This window comes from Festucalex cinctus, chromosome 1, assembly GCF_051991245.1.
Source record: "Festucalex cinctus isolate MCC-2025b chromosome 1, RoL_Fcin_1.0, whole genome shotgun sequence".
NCBI lineage: Eukaryota > Metazoa > Chordata > Actinopteri > Syngnathiformes > Syngnathidae > Festucalex > Festucalex cinctus.
In genome coordinates, this window is record NC_135411.1 from 31,837,143 (window position 1) to 31,859,805 (window position 22,663).

A 22,663-nucleotide genomic window follows, 5' to 3' on the forward strand; every position below is an offset into this window, starting at 1 on the left:
TTTTTTATAATATCAAGCCAGCTGGGGGCGATAATGAGAAACATGACACGAAAATACGACGACGAAGACGCATTTCCCACCCACCCCCACAATGCATTTGTGCGTTTCCAGCAGCATTCCTGTGGAAGCTAAGATGGCGGACCGGCGGCGAAGGAGGAGACGCGCGTCCCAGGACAGCGAGGACGATGATGATGAGTCCGCTTCGGGCTCGGAGAGTCGCGAGTCAGGCTCCCAGAATAGCAAGAGCCGCGGCGCAAGAGAGCCCGAACCGGCTGAGACCGCTTCCGAGCGCGTCGAGACCAAGGAGGAAGTGCAGTCCGAGTGTGTAAGTGCTGTTAGCTTTATGCTAATGTTAGCGCGTCCGCAAGGCGGTTTCTTTGCAACAAATGTCGTCATGGCGAAAGAAAAGCCTTCCTTCAAGTTCAATGTTTAAAGTACAAAAAACCGTCGTCGTTTATGAGTTTACGTGAAGACGTCAATCGTGTCACATGAATTAAAGCACTAACCACTAGGGTGCAATATTGATCTTACTTTGCCTGTGCGTGACGTCACACTTTGTTTAGGGCCGCTTTTTAAGTTGAGAAGCTCAGCAGGTGTCATTATGAGCTGAACTTGACTCAATGTAATCTGTCTACTTGGGCTCCAAGCTAAAGTTAGTTATTAGGATGTTAAAGGTCGCATGCCATCATTTAACATTTTCCCCACTGCTTCATGCTTTTTCATATTAAATAACAATTGGAAATCCGACCATTTAAAATGTCGGGCGTTTTTGACCAGCTAGAATAGTTTGAAAAAGGGTATCCTGGGCATTCACAACCAAAAATTATCTTTCAAATCCAGAAAACAAAACAATGTTGCATGGGACCACTAAACATTTAATTGTTTTTTGAGTAAAAATGTGCCTGTTTCCTCTTTTGCAGGAGAGTGAAGATGGAGTAGGAGAAGGTAAGATCACACCTGCCATCTATTTGTGCTCGACTTCGTGCTTGTTTCATACTTAACATGTTTCACGCGGGTGTTTGTGCACTCCAGCCGTCCTCTCAGACTACGACAGTGCTGATCCGGAAGAAAACGCCTCCCACTCTGAGGTAACAATGCCTTCAGATGCCAGCACAAGCTCGACTCTCTTGGAAAATATTTAACTTTGTGTTCGTGTAGGGAGCGGAGGAGGAAGAGGACGCGGACGGATACAGTGACGAAGAAGCTCCAGCAGCAGCGGCAGGCCAGGCCGAACTTGTCGCTCCGGCTGAAACGGTGCCGGGAGAGGGCGGTGAAGATGGGGAAGAGAGGAGTAAAGAGGAGAAGGAGTCGGAGGAAAAAGGGAAATCGGCAGGAGAGCGACAGAGCGGCGACGGTCAGGTTAGTGATGTGCTCACATCAAGTTCTTACAACACGTCAACTTTAATTTGACATTGAGTGTACTTAATGCACGTAGCATTTCGATGGTCAGCAGGAAATGAAAATTCAAGAGCTGCTGTCAAATTGTGACAGTATGATCACTGTGAAAAATAAACATTGAGATTTTTTACAAATATTTTTGTATTCTAAATGGGGTTTGTCCCCCCTTGTCACCCAGGAAAAAATAAATAAACCCAGGAAAAAATAAATAAATAACAAATGCCGAACTGCAAGTATGTGTCGGACTGTTGGTCCACTATATAGATGTTTTTTTGTTTTTTTGTTTTTTAAATATTGTATATAATATTGACATTGTAGAAGAGTAAAAGTAGTTGCTTCTCCGAAAATGAGCAGTTTCTTTGCTCTCGTTGGGCTGAAGGAAATGGAGAACTGCTTGTTGTCTCCTTACCTTACTGGGGCAGTGTGTATCAGTGGTATGGTGGTTGTCTCCCAACCCAGAGGTTGTGGGTTCGATCCCATGCCATTGTGATCACGTCGAAGTATCCTTGAGCAAGATACTGAATCCCCTTTCACCCACTGATGCTGTGTCATCAGTCGGTGAATGGGTAGTCAAAATGTAACGCGTTTTAAGGGCCTTGTAAGGTGGAAAAGCGCTATATAAATGAAGTGCCATTTACATGTTGGCTTTGCTTCGAGTTGTATCGCACTGTGCTGTGATAACTGTTTCCTCAAATTGGATGTTGAGTTTTTAGCCAGCGCAAAGTTTGCAATGCACTGAGAGGGTTTTGTAATCTTTACTGGACAAAAATGTGAAGTAATGGCTGTATTTCTAATGAGCAAATGCACCAGTTTGTGGAGGCCCTCGTGCTTCTTCCATTGTTTACGTTGTGACAAGGTAAGAAGTGGTCTGACTCCTAGCGCTTGCCGCTCACACATGCTGATTCACGTGACACGGCATTGCATCTTCCACTGAGAAAACGTGACATGCGTCATTGACGTCACTCCCAAACCAAAAGAAACATCTTCTCCTCGAAATTATCTTCCAAATGGACAACAAAATTCGACATGCATTACAAGGTAATAAAAAAATAGTAACATACAGCCACTTAGGGAAGTGACTTTAATCAGATTACTGGTTTGGAAAAATTAACGCTTTATATTGCTAGTTATTGACAGAAAATAATCAGATTAAAATAACGCGTTACTTAGGAATGTGTTAGTGACAACACTGTTGCTGACACATTTTCAACTCTCGTTAGCTGCTTGCAAATGTACGATGCAAGACAATGTTATATAATTACATTAGAGGTGCTCCAGTTAATCGTCAATGAATTGATGCTATAATTACTAGGGGTGTGAATTGCCTAGTACCTGACGATTCGATTCGTATCACGATTCACAGGTCACGATTCGATTCGATACCGATTAATCCCGATACGAATTTATAAGTCGATTGTTGCGATTTTTTTTCATTCAAATTTAGAAAATACTAATCAGTAAGCTTGTAGAGTGTAAGATTGATATGAAAATGTATTATTTATTTATCTGAAATTTCAGTCTTATAGAGGTTGTAATCTGTTTCATGTTTGAACAGCATTAAAATAAAATATTAAGGCTTAATGTTCCGTTCATATAACATTCTTCCATGCTCAAGGTGTGAATCCTAAAAAAAAAAAAATAAAATAAAATAAAATCGATTCTGCCGATTATTGAATCGATTCGAGAATCTATCGAGAATATATCGCCGAATCGATTTTTTTTAACACCCCTAATAATTACTCACCAACTATTTTGATAATTGATTCATTGTTTAACTTAATAGTCTCCAAATCCTCTGCATTATAGCCTCTCGCCGGTAAATGTGCCAGTAAATTCAGCTAGGGCTAAAGGAATAATTGCATTTGCAAAATCTCAATTTGATAAAAGGCGTTTTGCTGATCACAAAGACTGTCACTTGGCTGCTGATATAGACTCGCTCACTTCAAGTGACCCACAGGAGTCCACCGTGGACCCCGAGACCAAAGCGGGAGGGCAGTCAGGGCAGCAGCTGGACGATGATGAGGACCGCAAGAACCCGGCTTACATCCCCCGGAAGGGTCTCTTCTTCGAGCACGACGTCAGGGGCCATGCCCAGGAAGAGGAGAGGTATCGGCGTCTTCGTTGTCCGTCTCTATCCGGGAACGGCGTCTCAACTTGTCCTCTTGTGCCCGTCCAGGCCCAAAGGCAGAAACAGGAAACTGTGGAAGGACGAAGGTCGCTGGGAGCACGACAAGTTCCGCGAGGAGGAGCAAGCGCCCAAGAGTCGTGAGGAACTCATCGCCAGCTACGGTTATGACATCCGAAACGGCGAGCGCACCTTCACGCATCGGCGACCTCGGTGAGCAAGCGCTGCTGCAGTTCTTCCTCTCGTTTTCAAAACGTGAACATACATTTCAAATTTGTTCCAAGTTATGTGCTTCCTGACCTTCAAATTAGCTGTAAAGACAAAACTATGTATTCTATTTCTGGGATAGATGCACATCATTGTCAAATCAAATTAAGGTCAAACGAAGGTCAAACCTGTTTTGAATCATGTCCATGTCATTTGCTTTTGGATGAAGGGGGAACAATGGATGAAAATTAAATTCTAGTGAGAGAAATAATAGCTTTTCTTTTAGGGTGCTAAGTCAAGTTTGTTTGTGTGTGCAGGTCGTCCACATCCCCCAACAGGGAGCAGCGATGGCGGGAGGGAGGAGAGCGAGCGCAGCGCTCCTGGCAGAGCAGTCGAGGAGGAAGAGGAGGTGGCGGCGGTCCCGCCCGAGGTGGTCTTCCTCATCACGCATCTCCCGCCTCAGTCCTGCTTGCGTCCGGCCAGCGTGGCAATGCCTCCCGCAGCCGACCTCACCACTTCCCATCACAGCAGGCCCAGTACGGGGGGAGTGAATCACATGCTCCTCAGAGTCACGCGAGAGAACGAGCAGGTCCTAAAGTCCCGATTGAGTCGCCGGCAGAAAGGGGGGTTTCTGGGAGGGGGGGTCGCAGTGTCGGGGGGAGGGTGACCGAGGACCCCCCGGTAAGCCAAGAGGACCGCCTCCTGAGCAGCGCCGAGCCGTCAGTTCAGCACACGCCGTATAGGAGTACATCGCCTAGGAGACAGCCACCAGAACAACGAGGGGGCACGTCCGCCGCCCAACCCTCCCACACGTCGGAAGCTCCCCGGGAAGCCTCGTCTCCCGCCGAGCGACCCATCGAGCGAAAGTCGTATTCGCTGGCCCGCAGGAGTCGCTCTCGGCCGGCTGAGCTGGGTGGCAAACAGACGTCGGTGGAGGAGGCAGGGGTGGGAGTGAAGAACCCGGCGGGGGCAGCAGGAAGCGTGGCCGAGCTGGACCAGGACGTGGCTCGGCTGAGTCTGGTGTCTAGACAGTCCTGGAACCAAAACCCCGCCTCCTACGTACACTCGGAGATAAGAGGTGAGAACATCTTGGCATTCCTTACTCGCTTGTTGCTATACACTCGTCCCCTCGCTCTGTCACGCATGTTTACGTAAAACATCTGATTTCATACAGTAGATTTTGCAGTGATCCTTAATTTTTCCGTGTTGACTGTGGACTTGTGTAGCAATAAAAGAGAAGCAGGTGGAAATAAAAGTGAGCATAGGCCAAGCGACGAACAAACAACTCTTTAACTCTTTCTGTCGGCCACAGCCACGCCAGAACACAAAAGCTCTGAACACGCTTAGCTTACCAAAACAAATCCTGTGTTGCCTTCATGGATCGTCCAGACCATGGGAAACTACCCAACCCGTGACCCAACCACAAGGATTGCTACAGAATGGTAGTGGTTTTTAAAATCAAATCAGAGATGTTACATCATATAAGGAGGTATAATTTTACTTTGCCTACACTTTAGCATGTGTAAGTTTACTGACTGACGATTGCTAAGTTTTTTTTTTTTTTTTTAATATGTATACTGAATTTATTTATAAGTACAGTGTTATGTCATGTTTCATGCAACATGAAAAGTTGGATATGTTGAGTGTTAAATTGTAACTAGTAGAAAAAAATCTGATATTAAAAGCCTTCATTTGCATTTATCTCAAGATCCTGTCATATAATAGCGCTGATATTGTTTAATCTCATTAACTTTTTGTTGGGTAAAAAAAAATCATTGAAAAGGACTTTGAAAAAAATAATTGCCCATGATATTGCAATCGCCATTTTTTTGGGAAAGCAATCACAATTAGATTATTTTCCATAATCTTTCAGCCCTATTATCGATCCAGGCACTGCTCCGTAGTAGCAGAGCTTGCAAAATAGTGAGCGACAAGCATTCCCCAATACATACTGGGAGGTGAGCGGGCGTACAATTTAGGCATTTCTGTCACACTGAGCAGTGTGCAGTAAGAAAAGAAAAGCTTACATAGATGTAGTCAACTACAGCAACTATGACTGTATGGTCCAAAACTCTACCTTCAGCCAAATTCATACCACATATTGAATATACTGCCTATACCGCACACCCCTACATATCATGTAAAAGTTGTTGTAAACGTGGCGCTTAGCCTTGTGGGGGCAAGAAAAGCACTGGGGGAAACCCTGCATCATCTGTCCCAGTAGGTGCGTTTCCATTACCCTCAGTTTTGCGCAAAAGGCATGTTTCGCAAAAGTAAGCTGGTAATGGAAACACCGGATTTGCAAAAAAACCTCTCAAATATCGCAAAAAAGTTTTTGCGCTCTCATGGGGTGGTTTTTGAGATGTATCGAAGAAGAAGTATTTCGCAAAAGTGTAACGGAAACACTTTTTACGCATTCGTAGTCATGTGATACCCGCCCGGTCACGGAGGAAAGGACTGTAACACGTTGTTTGTGTATTTTTATTAAACTTGCAATTATTACTATTTGTTTTGAGAATTATTCATTTCGGTTTGGTATTTTAGTTTTACATGCTGAAGTGATTTGTATCTACTACTGCTCGTCATGAGCGCAAAAGAGAGAGAGGTGGAATCGAGCGAGTTGAAGGAGCTTGAAATCCTGTCCTGCCATATCTGGTTAATTTAGCAGGGAGGACGCCAGAAAACATCAGAAACTTTTAACAATTTGTAACCCGCCTTTTACCCAGCCTCTGTGTGGGAACAACAACATTTTAGGATTACAGGAAGTAGGAAGTACGGGGCCATTCGCTTTTGTGTCGGAAATGCTTGCCGACTGCAAAGGGACACACACAACAACACCAACACTAAATGCCCAAAACCGCCCGATGAGGGGTGAGTGTTTTTTAAAGTAATATAACTATACTGGGCGTCCGTCTACCGTAAACATCATGAGCACCTCCTACAGAACAACGAGGTCTCGCGAGACGGGACATTCCGAGAATTGCGCCTCAGAAGCGAAACTCTCTTCAATGGAAACACCAACAATTCAAAATTGTACTTTATCGAAATACAGTAGTACAATATGGCTTTTATTTTTGCTAAAAAGGGTCATCGAAACACACCTATAGTGTGTTTCAACTTGTCTGACTTTGTGCCGCACTGACTTCACTCATAACCTGCTTGAGAGCGAATTTCACCCCACTTAGATGGGCGTGACAATCAGTGGTCCTTAAACTTTTTAACCCTCCTTGGTGATCCAGGGATGGAAATGATGATTTGCTGCAAAGAGTTTTTTACTGCATATTTTTGTGAACGCGACCACTACTTTGTTGTGCACCACAGGCCTGAGCAGCGGCCTGCACATCCCCGGCGGTCCACCAGCGTTCTCGGGTTTGGATGAACTGTCGGGCGGCTCCAATCGGGCCAAGCGTTACTCGTCCCAACGGCAAAGAGGTGTTGCCGAGGCGGCGCCCTTGCACATGGGTGTCATGGAGGGACACTACTACGAGCCAAGTTAGCTTAGCTTTTTTTTTTTAGCATTATTCTTCCTCCTCTTGACTCAGATTGTCGAATGTAATGGAATGTTGTGGTTTTTGACAGTAACATACCAGGGACCAATTTACACGCATGGTGACGGCTCGGCCCCCATCGCACCCCAAGGCATGCTGGTCCAGCCTGAGATGCACATCCCCCATCCGGGTTGGTCTTCAATCAAAACACATTCAAGCAAGTCCAAAATGTGTTCTATTTATTTTTCTGAAATGCATTTTGTGCTTGGGCCCTCCTCAGGTCTCCACCCCCACCAATCGGGAGGGCCCATCGCAAACCCCGCCCTCTACGGAGGCCCACCTGTACCTTTGTCGCCAGCGCAACCGCAGCAACTGCTGCCACCCCCGCCGTTCTACCCACCACCAGGGGTCATGACCTTCCCTTACCCCGCCATGTACCCAAGCCCTCAGGTGCGCCGAGAAACTGCACACCGTCTCAAAAATGGCGCCCATGTTGCCACATGTGAAAATGACGACGTGCTGCTACTTCCTGCGTTTAGGGTCAGTCGCAGGTGACGTACGGGGGCGTGACCTATTACGACACGGTGCAGCAGCAGGCGCAGCCCAAACCTTCGCCGCCCCGCCGCACGTCCCAACCCGTGACTGTCAAGCCCCCGCCTCCTGAAGTGCCCTTTGCCTCCGAGTAACCCGCCCTCGCCTCCTTCCGGACCAGGTGCACACAAGCAGGTGAGCCAATATGATTCATTTGCTTTCAGCATAGAACCTCTTCAGCATTCTGTATTAGCACAACATTTCAACACGATTGCATTCATCTCGTCCTCGCGCTAACTGCTTTTGTTTGTCAGATCCGGCGTGGAACTTCCGTCCGACACTCAGCAGCCGTCTGGACCGGCTAATCGTGTGACCTTCAACCTCTCTGCTGGATTCCCTCTTTTCCAGCATGTTGGCTTGAAGCATGCATGCGTGCGTGCGTGTCTGGACGACGGTAGCGCCCCTTCCTGTCAGGTCACGTGACCGCATCCACCAGATGTTCATGCGCCGGTTGGCCTTCCTTCTGTTTAGCCCTCCCGTTACATTCGGGGCAAAAAAAAAACGTGGACAAAATCCTTTTGAAGGTTCCAGACCACTTGAGTTTGTGGCAACATGGTGAGGAGTTTAACATAGCAAATGTAGTCAGTCATTTGTTGTTTTTGTTTGTTGGTCACAGGCAAGTAAACTTCTTGAACTTTTATTTAGATCAGTTGAAACTGTAGTTTTCAGTTGTTGTTTTTCTTGAGTATTTTTTTTTATACGTTTGTTGTATTTAGTCTTGAAGCCGTGAAAGGTGACCCCCAATAAAAACTTTTCACCTTTGCTTTCTTCTCATTTGCATTTATGTCAGTAATCAGTAACTGGCAACTAATAAAGCTTTACAGTCACCAAGAATTTTGTATGGCGTAAACGTTTATAATCATTACAAGCTGTTTTTGGTGGTGTTTCCCCAATCCACATTTCCATAAGCGTAAATAAGAGGTATTCAGTGCCAGGTGTAGTCGTCCTCTCCAGGGAGTGGGTATACTCTAAATTTTAACCTTTTTATTTATTTTTTTTTATTTTTTTTAGTAGTCCAGAAAAGCGTCCTCTTCGAATGGTCAAATGTAAGTGTTAAGTTTTAGCATTTTAACGATGCATCTGGATGAATGGATGATGGAAAGATGAAGTTTCTTTAGCCAAGTGTGGCGTATTTCTGGTGGAGCACAACAAAACACGTCTGCACTCAGCCTCCAGGCTCAAAGTAAAAGGAAGATAAAAGAAGAAAGGAAGATAAAAGAAAAATGTTTGAGCGCCTCAGAGGCACAAGCGCAACATTACACATCACTGAGTACATATCTCTCACCAGTAAGAATTAAAAATCTGATATTTGTACTTGCTCACAATAAGATCATGAATTGTTAAGAGCAGTTTAGTAACACAAGCAAGCAATGATGTAAAAATGTATTTATCATGAGGCAAACAAGGTATGTCATAAATGAAATTACAATATTTAGTGAACAATGAACGAACAGTGGAAAAACAGTCTGGTTGGGCTAAAGTATTGGTTTGTGCTGAATCTTTTAACAATTTGTCCGCATTTTTGTGTTTTAATTTACCTGTACTTAAAAAGCAAGTACAGTACCAGCCAAAATAAAACTTAACTAGAGCATGTTGTTAGCGTGTAACTACAGCGTCCACCCATAGAATCAAATCCACGTCACGATTAAGTATCCAGTGTGAGGGCAAATCAGTTCACCTGAGCTAAATTTCTGGGTCACTATGGGGTATATGCCACACGGAAGAGGCGGGACTGTTTTTTGCACAACAGTTTGTTTCCGGTTCGGTTTGCGACGTGTGGGCTGCGTCAAAAATGCTTGTGCTTCCGACTTTGCGCGTTCGCAACCCGGACCAGAAATAAACTGTGCAAAATCACTTCCCGCCTCTTCCATGGCATATTACCCCATTGTGGGTCGGGCACTCGGGGAGAAATGGAGCATTGAAAGATTGTTTTCCTCGACATGACCCACCCCACTCTGTCTCCGATAATATGTTAGCCAATGTAATCAGTGCAGGCAGAGGGTACCAGCCAATTAGGCAGAAGAAGGTAGGCTATATGCTTGAACGGTCGCTAGGAGGATTTAGAAGTGGGTATACTGAAAAAGAAGTGGGTATACCTGTGAATACCCTTGATTATACTCCTGGAGGTATTAAATGTAAGCACTTTGGGTTGTCGTTTTCTGAAGTTCAGTCCTTGAATGAGTTCATAATCTGATTAGGCAAACACAAAATGGCTGAGGAATTTACGAATTTGTTGCGAGCTTGTTTACGTCAATAAAGCCAATATGGCCGCGCATCCGGGTTAGTGCCGAGTTCGTGACGTCAGTGAAAAACTATTGCGGACTAACAATCGTGGAAGGGGGGCTCCAGGTGGAGGAGTGGAGCCGTCACTTGCCTTCGGTGCTGGTTGGCGCGGGTTCGCTCTTCCGCATGGGAGACCCATGTGGCTTACATGAAGCACGCTTGTGTGTGTGTGTGTGTGTGTGAGTGAGTGGTTAAAAAAAAAAAAAAAAAAAAACGTGGAAGGTGACAAACGAACGTGGGGTGATGCAGAGAAACCGTCAATGTTATCAGCACGTTGGACAAGAACATTTTGAAAACTTTATTGTTCACAGACTCACAAAGAACAAATCAATAAATATAAGAAAGGAACTTTTGACCTGATGCTCAGCACGCTGGTCAATTACACTTCGTTAGCTAATGCGGCTAAACATTTTTACAATTCTAACTGGCAGGATTGACCCGACAGTGAATGAGTGACATGAACAAATTCCTCAAAGCAGAAAAACTAATTTCTATTGTGCCCCAGGTTGTGTCAGGTGGCTGCTTCCAATTGGGAAAACCTTTTTAAGGAAGTGCAACAAAAGATGGACACAACTACTTGCATTTTGTTTCAAGATGGTTAGCCACTACCCCCTGAGCTGCACTGTTACATTTAATGTATGGGATCAGAATCCTGCCAATACTTGAAACCTCATAAGGTTTGAGTCTCCGAAAACATTTTTGTATGACTGAAAATTTGTTTTGAACCTCAAAAAAATGCGCACTGCGCTTGGAATGTTTTGCCACAAGTAAAAACTGTTTGCGAACATCCTTTCAAACTTTTAGGAACCCTGACAAAAACCCAACATTTTCTACGTTCGCAAGCATTCTCGGCTCAGTGAGATCAGGATATAGGAGCAAAAGAGAGGCGGCGTCATGTTGTTGGTGTTGAGATTGGTGTCTTTTTCACAGTGTGTCTAAATGTGGAAGGAAATGGTGATTGTTTCAAAAAAGCCAAGCAGGTGTCGTCTTCACTGGAATCTGCACAACCACAACGCTAGAAATCTTAACTCGCTTATTTGCTATAGCTTACAGAAGCATATTCAACATTATGCTAAAATATTAGTTTGAATTCCACAATCAGGAAAAGAAAAATTCCTTCTGGTTAAGGTGATTAGCAGAGCCCAATGCACACACTTTTTTAAAAAATCATAAATACTTGGTGCTACTTGTTCTTACTTGTGTAGTTAATAGCTCTTAAAAAAATAAATAAAAAAAACTTCTGCTAGTGACCTAAATTGGAAGAAATTGAACAAAATAAAGGAGAAACTTAAGATGTTTGAGGCTAAATGTGTTTTATAAACTTGTCACTTTCTGTCCATTTGGGGTTTGACATATCGCTCTACTACACTACAACTGATGAATTTGTCTTTTATAGTTGTAAAGCATCATGGGATATATCGTTCCCTCGTTTATCACGGGTTCATCTTTCGTGGCCTCGCTGTTTCGCGGATTTTTTACAGCCTGCTTTTTTTTCCCTTTTTTTTTTTTTAAAGGTACTTTTGTTTTTTTTTTGTTTTTTGTTTTTTGTCTTTGCGCGGCCGTATCTCCCCAACCCGACGCCCCACCACCAAGGACATACGGGTATCTGCGGATTCGTCTCGACGAGACCTTTCCAACGGTGTCTGTCGCTCCACGATATTGCATTCCGGAGATAGAAAATATATACTGTGCCCGTATAACAGTAAATTAAAACAAAAAGACGTACTTTTAACTCATTCACTGCCAGTCCAGGACAAAAAAAAATATCTTTGACGTCTAAAACCGTCTATGGCAGTGAATGTGTTAATGGGGGGAAAATGACTGTAAATGAAAAAAAAAAACACATGAATGAAAAAGCATTCATAATAAACTAAAAATCATACCAAATAAAAAAAAACATAATCAATGAAAAAACATACTGCGCTGTATACTGTAATAAGTAAATAAAAAAAAAACACTTTTAATGGAAAAGATGAATGTAAATGAAAAAAGAACATATATGATGAATGAAAAAGCATTTATAATAAAGTAAAAATCATACCAAAACGAAAAAACATAATAAATATATATATATATATTTTTTTTTTTTTATTAAGGCAGATTATTTACCCATTATCAAGAGTAGTTTTTGGAACGAAACGCGATAAATGAGGGAAAACTGTATTGCTTTTCTTAGTGCCCATCGTTGACTTTTCCAGATGCATTGTGGGATACATTGAGGGCACAAAATGGCTGACTCGCTAGACAGTGAGTGGAGAGGGAGCGATTCCTACACAGCCGGCCGGCGTCTGAGTCACGTGCCGGCCGCCTCGTCGCCCCCGCCGCTGTGGTTGTCGTGCGCCTTGTGCTGCGCGTGCGTGCGCATGTGTTTCTTGAGCGTATCTCCGTCGCTGAACGTGCGTCGGCAGACGGCGCACCGGTACGGCCGCTCGCCCGTGTGGATGCGCATGTGCCGCCGCAGGTTTCCCCTCTGGCTGAAGCTCTTGTCGCAGAAGGTGCAGCGGTGCGGCCGCTCGCCCGTGTGCGTGCGCACGTGCCGCCGCAGGTCGGCCGACTGCGCGAAGGATTTGCAGCACCAGTTGCAGGCGTACGTCTTGCGCTTCTGTTCCAGGTGGAGGCGTAGCCGGGCCGCCTGAGTGAAGACCTCGCCGCAGCGGGGACACTCGTACACGATGGCACCCGCTGCCGCCGTCTCTCCAAACTGGCCTTTAAAGAAAAAAGCACAACAACAAGCGGATCAGAAATCACTGTCACGTAAATATACTAGGAATTATTATCCGTCATTTCGACCATTTCTTTCCACTTTCTGTCGCTCCCTCGCCGTATTGATGTCAGTGTTGTCCTCGGAGATGCGAACGTGCACGCTGGCCACGGCCAATTCTGTGCAATTTTTGTGAGGTGTCACCTTCAAATCATCCTGTTCTAGTTTGAAGACGGTAGGGGGCGGGGCCAGTGGCTCCGCTTTGAGCGTTTGGGCGGGAACAGCGAGAAGGGTTTTGGGAAAGGCCTCGTCCAGACATGGGAGCCCCACCCCCGTCCGCTTGGACGAGCTCGCCGGGGGCGTTGGGACGCGGTTGGGGGCACACGCTCGCTCATGGTCACAAGCAACAAGATGCTTGCTCAAGCCTGAAAGCACAGGAGGGGTTGGGGGGGGTACACCGAATAAGCTAAAGAGCTGTTACCGAAAAAAAAAAAAAAAAGCAGCAGTTTTTTTTTTTTTAAATCTTAGTTGAAAAAAAATCCACAAATATAAATATATATATATATATATATATATATATATATATATATATATATATATATATATATATATATATATATATATATATATATATATGTGTGTGTGTGTGTGTATATTTAAAAATCCGCGGGTGCCAAACCACGAGTATGAGGGGTTTCACTGTACATTACTTGTCTGTAAATCTTGATCCTTGGGGCATATTAAAGACAAATCCATGTTAGTTAAAATGCTTATTTGGCATATCTAGCTGTGAATGCCAGTGGAAGACACCGGAGAACTGTCAGAGATGGATGAGGGAACACACTTGCATGATGTCCCAATTAGGGCAGGGCAATAAATTGAATTAATTTGATTAATCGTCATTTTGAAAACTGAATCGCTGATAATTTGCTAAATCGTGAAATCGAATTTTGTCTTCTGGACTATTAAAAGCTGTTGTTATGTTCTGTTACATCCAGATGTTATTGTGAATGTTAAGTTTATGTTAAAACTGATTTAGAATCAGTATTGAATATTGTTATCTGAACATTTTGCACAGGAATTATTTTTGAATAAATGAAACCTTTAAATAAATGCTTGTTGGGTTTATTAGAATTGATTAAAATCGTAATCGTCCTGAATGACTGAAAATATCGAGATTTTATTTTTGGCCATATCGCCCAATGCAACAACACGAGTACATAAATTACGTGTTCCCTGCTTGCTGAACAATAAACAACAAAATGGAGTTTTAGCGGTCGCCGAATAAAAGCTCCTGAGTGGAACTTGCGAGTAAAGGCGTTTCAAATTGCATCTGAGCCGAAGTGTGAGTCCAAATCTCTGGCAAATATTAAAGCGCCCCCATTGGGAGGGAGCTTCAGCGGCTAGCTGCCCGGCTTACCAGGAGGCTGCAGCCGGGCCCGAATCTCGTCAGTCGGCCTCAGGAAGTCACCGAGCTGCCGCCGCAGGCTCTCGTTCTCCAGTCGCGTCCGGAGCGTCTCCTCCCGGTACTCGCTTACCGCGTCCTCCACCACGTCCACGATGTCCCGCAGCAGCTGTGTGAGCCGCTCCGTCAGGTAGCCGCTCAACACGTCCGCTTTGCTCGTTTGGCCGATTTTGCTCATCTTTGTTGACAGATACAGTTGCTTGAATCGTTCGTCGGGCCGGAAGCGACCTCAGAACACACCGGAAGTCGTCCCTTCCAAACACATTCGCAATATTCCTACGAGACATTTACCAAACACAACATATGTTAGTAAGTGCGAATTGCCACATAAGCGGGAGAAAAAAAAAACGACATTAAAACAAGTGTCGACTCGGAAAGCGGGTGGTTGCAATTCTCTCCTTTTGCCACTGGACGGCAGCAGATGATTGAGCTGCAGCTGCTTTGACAAATTTCCATCCATCCATCCATCCATCTACCGGGGTAAACCCCAACGTCGGGGCGCTGAGCCGGGGGGCAATAAGTATGCCCACACCTGCTCTGCGCCTCTCACCGTGGGCAACTCCAGAGTGGAAGAGAGTCCAACCCCTCTCGAGAGGACTGGTACCAGAGCCCAAGCTGTGTGTGGAGGTGAACTTCTCGGCCTCACACACCAGCTCGGGCTCCTTCCCTGCCAGAGCAGTGATGTTCCATGTCCCAAGAGCCAGCTTCAGTAGCTGGGGATTGGTCCGACAAGGTCTCCACCCTTGGCTGCCACCCAGCCTACTCTGTACCCGACCCCTTTGGCCCCTCCCACCGGTGGTGAGCCCGTGGGAAGGGGGACCCACGTTGCCTCTTCAGGTTGTGCCCGGCCGGGTTCCATGGGTGCAGGCCTGGCCACCAGGCGCTCGCCAACGAGCCTCGCCTCCAGGCCTGGCTCCAGAGGGGGGCCCCGGTGACCCGCGTCCAGGCAAGGGAAACATGTTTCCAATAAATTTGTACATCATAAGGAGTCTTGTGAGCCATGCTTAGTCTGGCCCCTCACCTAGGACCTGTTTGCCATGAGTGACCCTGCCAGGGGCATAAAGCCCCAGACAACATAGCTCCTAAGATCATTGGGACACGCAAACCCCTCCACCACGGTAAGGTGCCGGCTCACGGAGGGGAATCAAAAGAAGACACCTAGGACATTTAACGGCTGTAATATATATATATATATATATATATATATATATATATATATATATATATATATATATATATATATGCCAATTTTGGAGTGCTGTAGCGCTGCCACATGGAGTTAACGGAAAGCGTAGAAGAATGTTTTTGTGAGCACACCTGCCTTCCCTGTCTGCTTCCTGCATTTGGGCCCTCAGAACCCCCGTCCCTCCAACACACATACATACACACCGTGCCAAAAATCATGCTAGCAGAAAGAAGTCTTCATATTTTCAGCTGAACTATTTCATAAATGCCAGGAAAATCGAAACATGGCCATGCAGCTTATTTGGCAAATGCAGAAGAAGGTCTAATCTGTCCAAAATGGTTTCCACTCTTATACTGCCCACAAAGGCTCCTCATTTGTAAACGCTCTAGAAGCACAAAATGTTGCCTTCAAGTTTGATTTGTTGCCAGCGGGCGGGAGAGTGCCTGCGTTTTTCATTTCTTTTCATTGCGTTGAGAGCAGATGAATGATTGACACCTTGTCTGGCACGCCTTCTGTCTCTGATTGGTTGTTTCTTGCAAGTACAGGCTCAAGATAGACCTCGAGAGGTTTCTTTTTTTTTTCTTTTTTTCTTTTTTTAACAGTATGACTGACAATTTGAACAAACTAGGATGAAAAGAGATTGTGATTTTTGAAAATTACAAACTCCCCCTGTTAAAGTAAATCAAAAATGGAGTCGATAGAGTTGGAGAACAAAAGCACTGTTGATGATGATGATGATGATGATGATGACTGACGACGATGCCAATGCTGAGTGTGTTGGTGCATTGTTGTGACGCCGTCACACAACAGCAATTGTGCTCCAGCACCCTGGAGGTTAGCAGCTGTCCCTTCAAAACAAGAGCCATCCATTAGCAGTAGCACCAGTCAAGTTAGCATGTTAGCCTCTGGGTAGGGGGCGTGTCTGCATGCAGACGCAGTATTCTACCCATGCTTAATGTTTAGCAAATGGAATAATTGATATATATACAGGAATGGTGGCTGTGAAACTTTTATTTTGAAAGGGTAAACACGGGCACTCGTTTTACTGTCGATCTCTTGACTTTACTCAATGAGAAGACTCACATACACACACGCGCACGCACACACACACACACACTCTCCCCTCCCTTGCAGTTGTTGCAGTCAAGCTGCAGCAGAGTCTTCATCATCTTCATCTTCAACAGACCTTCCAGCAATTGGACTCCAGATCACCATCATTACGCATGAAAATAATGACGGCAATCTAATTATCGTCATTAATGAGAATTATTATTGATCATCATTAACATTGATATTGGTGGATCGCAGCTTTTTTTTCTTCTGTTCACACAAAAAAATGAACACACTGCAGCTCCCGCTTTGTTAGAGCAGGTAAGAACTGAGTGTGTGTGCATGTGTGTGTGTGTGTTTCATGTCACACTATGTGTGTAGACTTGTGGTGTGTAGACATGGTGGACAGTGTGTGCGTTTGCCGGTGTCCTTAAGTACATGACATTCTTTTGGTGTACAAATGTGAGGTGTGGCTGATTTGGTCTCCGCCTTGACAGCTTTTCAAAATAAAACAGAAAGTGGTGTGGTTCGTGGTGACCTCACTGAGGAGGCAGGGAGGGAGCTGCCACCAGGTAGCATTTGTTGCAGCTGCTCTTCGAAAAGAGCAAAAGATAAAACGAAGAAGGGGATGAAGAAGCAGAAGCTGACTGGTCACCTGTCAATCACTTGCGCCGAAAGTCACAAAAACATCCATCACTGCGTTGGCTCGATCAGCACGGATTACTGATGCGGCTTTCTTGCTCATTGGCTCAACGTCAATCGCTGTTACAGCACCTTGGATTGGCTGTGGATAAATGTTCTTTGTTTAGGGCGAGGCATTCAGATGACACACTTGAGATGATTTGGAGATCACTGCAAAGTATATTTTCTTTTGTTTCCAGTTGACCTTTTATATCTGTGTGGCCCCGCCCCTCCGGCAGCATGGACGAGTCTCAGCGTCCGGGAGGCGGAGATGACGAGCGTACTGCAGTTACGTGCCAACCGGACAGTGGCATCCAACAAGCCCCGCCCCCTACCACAGGAACCACGGAGCACCTGGCAGTGAGCAGTGAGACCGGTAAGTACACTTCTCTCCCACCTGGTCTCTGTCTAATCAAATGACAACGCGGACACCTTGTCTCCACCCCCAGCTAATGGCGTGGGTCCTGCCGCCACGTCCCCATCTAGCCCGGCCAAAGGGGGTCACGCTAACGGGCGTCCTCGTTCGGGCAGCCGATCGGGTTCAGTGGCGCCCAATTCCCCGCGGCCATCGCTCAACTCCCCACGGCCGTCGCTCGGTCGCCGGCCCAGCGCGGCGACGGAGGGTCCGGCCCAAGAATCCAAACCTCCAGACTACCTGATGCTGGCCATCCTGTCCTGCTTCTGCCCACTGTGGCCCATCAACATCGTGGCTCTCACCTTCTCAGTCATGGTAGGTGCTAGCATGTTAGCTTGATCCACAGGTGAGGACTCTCATCACATGACTCGACTCCAGTCACACTGGCACAGAAGGGTAAAAATCTCAAGACGGTCTCTTCATTTTGTCTTGGGCAAGAAGTCAAGTCCAGTCTCAAGCCAAGTCATCCGATTCATACAGATTCTTCGTATATGGTCTTCATTAATAAAGACAAAAGTTTAGTCAGCTCAAATCATGATATTGACTAATTGATCTACACCAGGCATCGCCTGCATCGTGCCCGCAGCCACCAGTTATCCCCCCCCAAGAGCCGCATGAGTAACCCACAGGCCTGTAATTAAAAACGATCCTTAGTATTCCCAGGCCAGTTGGAGACAGACGTCTCACCAGCAAGTCCTGGTGTGTCCCCGTGGGATCCTCCCAGAACAATGTGTCTGGAACATCTCAGCAGAGAGGTGTCCAAACCAGATACCCAAACCATCATTTCTTGGTCGTCTAGAGGCAGAGGAGCAGCAGTTCTACTCTGAGCCCCTTCTGGATGACAAAGCTTCTCATTCTCTCTCAAGGAAGAGCCCTGCGTAGGAAATTCATTTCAGCTGCTGTATCCACCATCTTGTTCTGTCAGACATGAGCCACAGACCGACCAATACAGAGTCCGCATCGCTGCAGATGCTGCACCGATCCACCTGACAGTCTTCGCATCTTCCATCACTCATGAACAAGACCCCAAGATGACTTGAATGACTCCACTTAGGTCAGGATCTCATTCCTGCCCCACTGGGGGCATGACACCCTTTTGCAAATGAGGACCATGGTCTTCTGAGATTTGCTTATTTTCATCCCAACTGCTTCAACACTCTCGTACGAAATGCTCCAGTGAAAGTTGGAGATCGAGGTTTGAAGAAGCCAACAGGCCCGCATCGTTCTGCAAAATAGCAGAGACGTGGTGCTGAGGCCACCAAATGGGGGCCCCTCAACCACTTTTTTTGTGCCAAGAAATTCTGTCCATAAAGGTATTTAACAGAATTGATGACAAAGGGCAGCTTTGGGAGAGTCCAACCCTCGCTGGAAACAAATCTGACTTTCTGTTTATTGAGTCGGAACTTCTCTAATTCACACACCAGCTCGGGCTTCTTCCCTGACAGAGCGGTGTCATTCCACACCCCAAGAGCCAGCTTCTGTAACCAGGGATCGGACTGCCAAGGTTACTTCCTCCAGCTGCCACGAGCTCTCTAAGCACTCGACCCCTCTTGGTCCATCCCACGGGTGGTGAGTCCATGGAAAGGTGAACGCACGTTGCCTCTTTGGGCTGTGCCTGGCTGGCAACCAGGCGCTCCCCATCAAGCCCCACCTCCAGGCTTGGCCTCAGAGGGGGTGACCAGGTCCAGGCAGGCAGGGGAAGATATCATAGAAGATATCATAGGAGGTTTTGAGCCATGCTTGTCTGGTCCCTGTTTGCAGGGTCACCCCTGCCAGGGACATAAACCCCCAGACAACATAGGTCCTAGGATCATCTAACCTTTGTCACATCACAAATTGCAGTCCAACGAGCAGTGATGGATGGATGGATGGATGGATGGATGGATGGATGGATGGATGGATGGATGGATGGATGGATGGATGGATGGCAATGATTTTTTTTTTTACATGAAATGGGGAAAACAAAAACATTAACATTCAAGGTTTGCGATTCAAAGACGAGAAATAATGACTGGCACATTTAAGTCCATGCTGCACAATAAAACCCACAAAGATATCTAGGCTACGTTTACTTGACAGCTAAGCTAACCGAACGCTGCTCAAATATGAAGTAATGTTCATGTCGATTATGCACTTCAAGAGATGTCAGTCAAGTCAAAGATAGTATCGAAATTGCTTTGGTACCATTCAAAGACAATGTGATTGTGAATGTGTTTGTTAGGACAGCCAAACTAACCAACACAAATACAGATGCTAAGTGCCAAGTGGCTAATGTACTAATACATGTGACTGAGTAAGATTGTATGACTTGACTTACCATATTCATGAGTCTCTTGAAGTTTAGGGTGGGTTTCCACAGTAACTCTGGGACTTGCTCAAAAGTTTACAGTTAAGACCTGAAACTTGTGACATTGTGCTAGCCTTAGCATTAGCGTAGCCAGCCTGACAGCACGGTGTTGTTTCAGTCTCGTAACAGCCTGCAGCAGGGGAACGTGGACGGCGCCCGGCGCTTGGGCCGCAACGCCATGGTGCTGTCTGTGGTGGCCATCTTGGGAGGCATCGCCATCATCGCCGCCGTCATTGCGCTCAACCGCGAACGTAAGACGCCCCTCACATTTTCTGACAGTGACCGCCTTCCAAATCACTACTTAGAATTCCGTGCCTTTACGGTTTTCGAGTGGTTGGGGCTTCACAAAATAGGAAAACTTTACCAAATTTCAAGATTATGGCACTTCAAAATATGAATTGCAAATGCCGACATAAATGGCGTTTTTGGTTGGCTTTATGTGGATTATTAGTGTTTAGCTTTAATTTCATGAATACGAGGACGACTCCCCAATCACTGCAAAGGCATTTTCAGTTGAGGAACTATCTCATACAGGTCCACTATATCCAGATCCCTTTGTACTGCTTAGGGAGCAGCAGGGAATGAGAAATGTATTTCAAACACAGCTGGATAAATTTTGTTGTTGTTGTTTTCTCTTATTCCGTCAGTGATTTTGAAATCAGGATAACGCACCGGCGTCCCCTCCAATCCGGAGGACACCCCGCGCCGACTTCCTGTTCCTGCACGACGAGCATGTGCCTGATGTTCTACCTCCGCCACGGGAGACTTTGTTACCATGGAGACCAACGGCATTCAACGACGTTAGCAGCGGGGAACGTCTTCTGCATGACCGACAAAAGAAACCTAAAAAAAATTTTTCGCATTTGAATGTTTACAAACCTCCAGCCTGTTTGTGCCGTCCGTAACCATGGCGACCGCTCGTCACATGTTGGCGAACGCGCTCAGGTCACGAAGGAATCTTGTGTAATGCTGCATGTTTTCAACCTCTGACACTTTGCCGCACGGCCTCCTTTCAGTAGCACTTTTTAAAATAAGCGTAGCAACTAACGATAATTTTGATGATAGATTAATCTGTTGATTATTTTTTAATTAATTCAGAAATCTGATACAATTTTTTAAAATGAAATTATGATCCCTTTTTACAAAAACGTTATTTCAAATTAACAGTTCAGAAAATGCACAAATATGAACATATTCTGAAATTTGGCAAAAATCTTCATCGTTTTCTAAATTAACAATCGGATGTTTGAAATAAAAAATAAATAATAAAAAACTCAATCTGCCTTCATGGAGGTTCGAGAAATTGGAGACCATTTAATGCTGAGAAGCGGAAATCTCAAGGAATGGGATAGTTTTAGGTTGCTGTCTACACAGTTAATTTAGTATCAAAATAGTTAATTGTTACACTCCTAATTAGCATGCTGGTTTACTAATAAACAATATGCTAACCAACACTAAGCGCCACTAAGCTAACCTCAGCTACTAACCTTGGCGCAGTTTGGTCTTGCGTGCGCATGCAAATTGTATTCTGACCAACAAATAAGTTTGCCTGCCGCACGATTGTTTACCGACTACGGTATTTGATGCTAATGTGGCCATTTTAAGTATTAGTGGCCGAAAATTGGGATTTATTTTGTTCAAATGAATGTTTTGTGGGTTATTTCTTTGATTTTTCACATTTTATTAAAACTTGACTCTTCAATCATGAAATTTTAACTTTGTATTCTAACCCCACCCCCCGCCCCGCCCCCTAAAACAAATCCACCTGCCACAAGATTGTTTACACAAGCTTGACTTGAAGCTAGCTTGACGTTAATGTGGCCGTTTTCAAGATTACCAAAACTGTTTTTAACAAGACATTTGTTTTGATAAACAAATGAACATAGTTGCTTTTTATTTGATTTGCTCAGATTTTTATCTAAAAAATATTTGCTTTTTAAAAATATGTTTCAAAATGTTCAAATGCGTCCACGGCAACACCGTTTGCACTATAATTTTGTAACATGTTACCTTTGTATTTTTCTATTTCTATTCTCTTTTGTACCGCCCACTCAGCTACTCCATGACTATTATAGGATGTCTATCAGTGCATGCGCATATTTATAAGATTTCAAAATAAAGCTCACTTTACACCGTGAATGCTGACCAAATCTCATTATGAATTATGATAAAGATGACTACGAAAGATTGAACCAGCGTGTTGCCACGGCAACAGTCATTATGTGACCAAGAGGCTGGCGAGATGCAGAGACGACATCCACTCGGTACTTTCACATCACTCCAATCAATTATTCAAAGACCTTTGTGTGTGTGTGTGTGTGTGTGTGTGTGGGGTGGGGGGGGGGGGGGGGGGTGCTCCAGAGTCTGTGTGCCTTTGAGGCGAGGTGTCTAAGTGGGAGGGGGTAGGGAAAAAGGAGCACTAATAAAAATGGATGAGACTACAGGATGAAAATAAGTGGAAAGAAAAAAATAAGTTGGAGGAACATGCGTGGTTGGTGGTGAGTGGGGGGCATTTTTCATTCCCCACATAGCTACTTGACTCAATCATGTAATGGCTCTCTCCAATCTCCCATTCTATGCATGGGATTCTTCTCCTGATGGTTCCCAGCTGACTTTGTGTGAGAGGCAGGGAAACACGCATGAACTCACAACTTCTAACCTATGAAGCAACTTCTAACCAATCTAATCTATAATTGACAATCCATAATCTAGCCATACATTTTCTG

The 22,663-nt window shown here is 45.2% G+C and overlaps 3 protein-coding genes across 3 annotated transcripts; 2 read left to right on the forward strand and 1 right to left on the reverse strand.

The window, feature by feature from the left end:
• The first annotated feature begins 71 nt into the window (after positions 1-71).
• On the forward strand, positions 72-8,572 carry casc3 (casc3 exon junction complex subunit). Its single transcript, XM_077529487.1, has 12 exons — positions 72-325; positions 921-945; positions 1,033-1,088; positions 1,159-1,359; positions 3,356-3,504; positions 3,575-3,736; positions 4,048-4,808; positions 7,052-7,222; positions 7,310-7,408; positions 7,499-7,668; positions 7,758-7,944; positions 8,064-8,572. The coding sequence occupies exons 1-11, from the start codon at positions 92-94 to the stop codon at positions 7,902-7,904; spliced, it is 2,175 nt and encodes a 724-aa protein (XP_077385613.1). The 5' UTR covers positions 72-91; the 3' UTR covers positions 7,905-7,944; positions 8,064-8,572.
• Positions 8,573-10,375: 1,803 nt separating this feature from the next.
• LOC144024079 (uncharacterized) lies at positions 10,376-19,944 on the reverse strand. Its single transcript, XM_077530149.1, has 4 exons — positions 19,908-19,944; positions 14,214-14,534; positions 12,883-13,218; positions 10,376-12,798 (listed from the first exon to the last, which is right to left on the reverse strand). The coding sequence occupies exons 2-4, from the start codon at positions 14,434-14,436 to the stop codon at positions 12,386-12,388; spliced, it is 972 nt and encodes a 323-aa protein (XP_077386275.1). The 5' UTR covers positions 14,437-14,534; positions 19,908-19,944; the 3' UTR covers positions 10,376-12,385.
• LOC144024188 (proline-rich transmembrane protein 2) lies at positions 16,563-22,076 on the forward strand. Its single transcript, XM_077530314.1, has 5 exons — positions 16,563-16,815; positions 17,376-17,551; positions 17,625-17,905; positions 20,056-20,188; positions 20,585-22,076. The coding sequence occupies exons 2-5, from the start codon at positions 17,416-17,418 to the stop codon at positions 20,602-20,604; spliced, it is 570 nt and encodes a 189-aa protein (XP_077386440.1). The 5' UTR covers positions 16,563-16,815; positions 17,376-17,415; the 3' UTR covers positions 20,605-22,076.
• The last annotated feature ends 587 nt before the right edge of the window (positions 22,077-22,663 follow it).

What these genes read in the sequence shown, in the direction of transcription:
- casc3 (XM_077529487.1), top strand. Translation starts at nt 92, where the DNA reads ATGCATTTGTGCGTTTCCAGCAGCATTCCTGTGGAAGCTAAGATGGCG. An exon ending in AGGAAGTGCAGTCCGAGTGT is followed by an intron (nt 326 to 920) that starts GTAAGTGCTGTT and finishes CCTCTTTTGCAG; the next exon opens with GAGAGTGAAGATGGAGTAGG. An exon ending in GACAGAGCGGCGACGGTCAG is followed by an intron (nt 1,360 to 3,355) that starts GTTAGTGATGTG and finishes AGTGACCCACAG; the next exon opens with GAGTCCACCGTGGACCCCGA.
- LOC144024188 (XM_077530314.1), top strand. Translation starts at nt 17,416, where the DNA reads ATGGACGAGTCTCAGCGTCCGGGAGGCGGAGATGACGAGCGTACTGCA. An exon ending in GGCAGTGAGCAGTGAGACCG is followed by an intron (nt 17,552 to 17,624) that starts GTAAGTACACTT and finishes CTCCACCCCCAG; the next exon opens with CTAATGGCGTGGGTCCTGCC. An exon ending in CTCTCACCTTCTCAGTCATG is followed by an intron (nt 17,906 to 20,055) that starts GTAGGTGCTAGC and finishes GTGTTGTTTCAG; the next exon opens with TCTCGTAACAGCCTGCAGCA.
- LOC144024079 (XM_077530149.1), bottom strand. Translation starts at nt 14,436, where the DNA reads ATGAGCAAAATCGGCCAAACGAGCAAAGCGGACGTGTTGAGCGGCTAC. An exon ending in GGCCCGGCTGCAGCCTCCTG is followed by an intron (nt 13,219 to 14,213) that starts GTAAGCCGGGCA and finishes CTGTGCTTTCAG; the next exon opens with GCTTGAGCAAGCATCTTGTT. An exon ending in ACAGAAAGTGGAAAGAAATG is followed by an intron (nt 12,799 to 12,882) that starts GTCGAAATGACG and finishes TTTTCTTTAAAG; the next exon opens with GCCAGTTTGGAGAGACGGCG.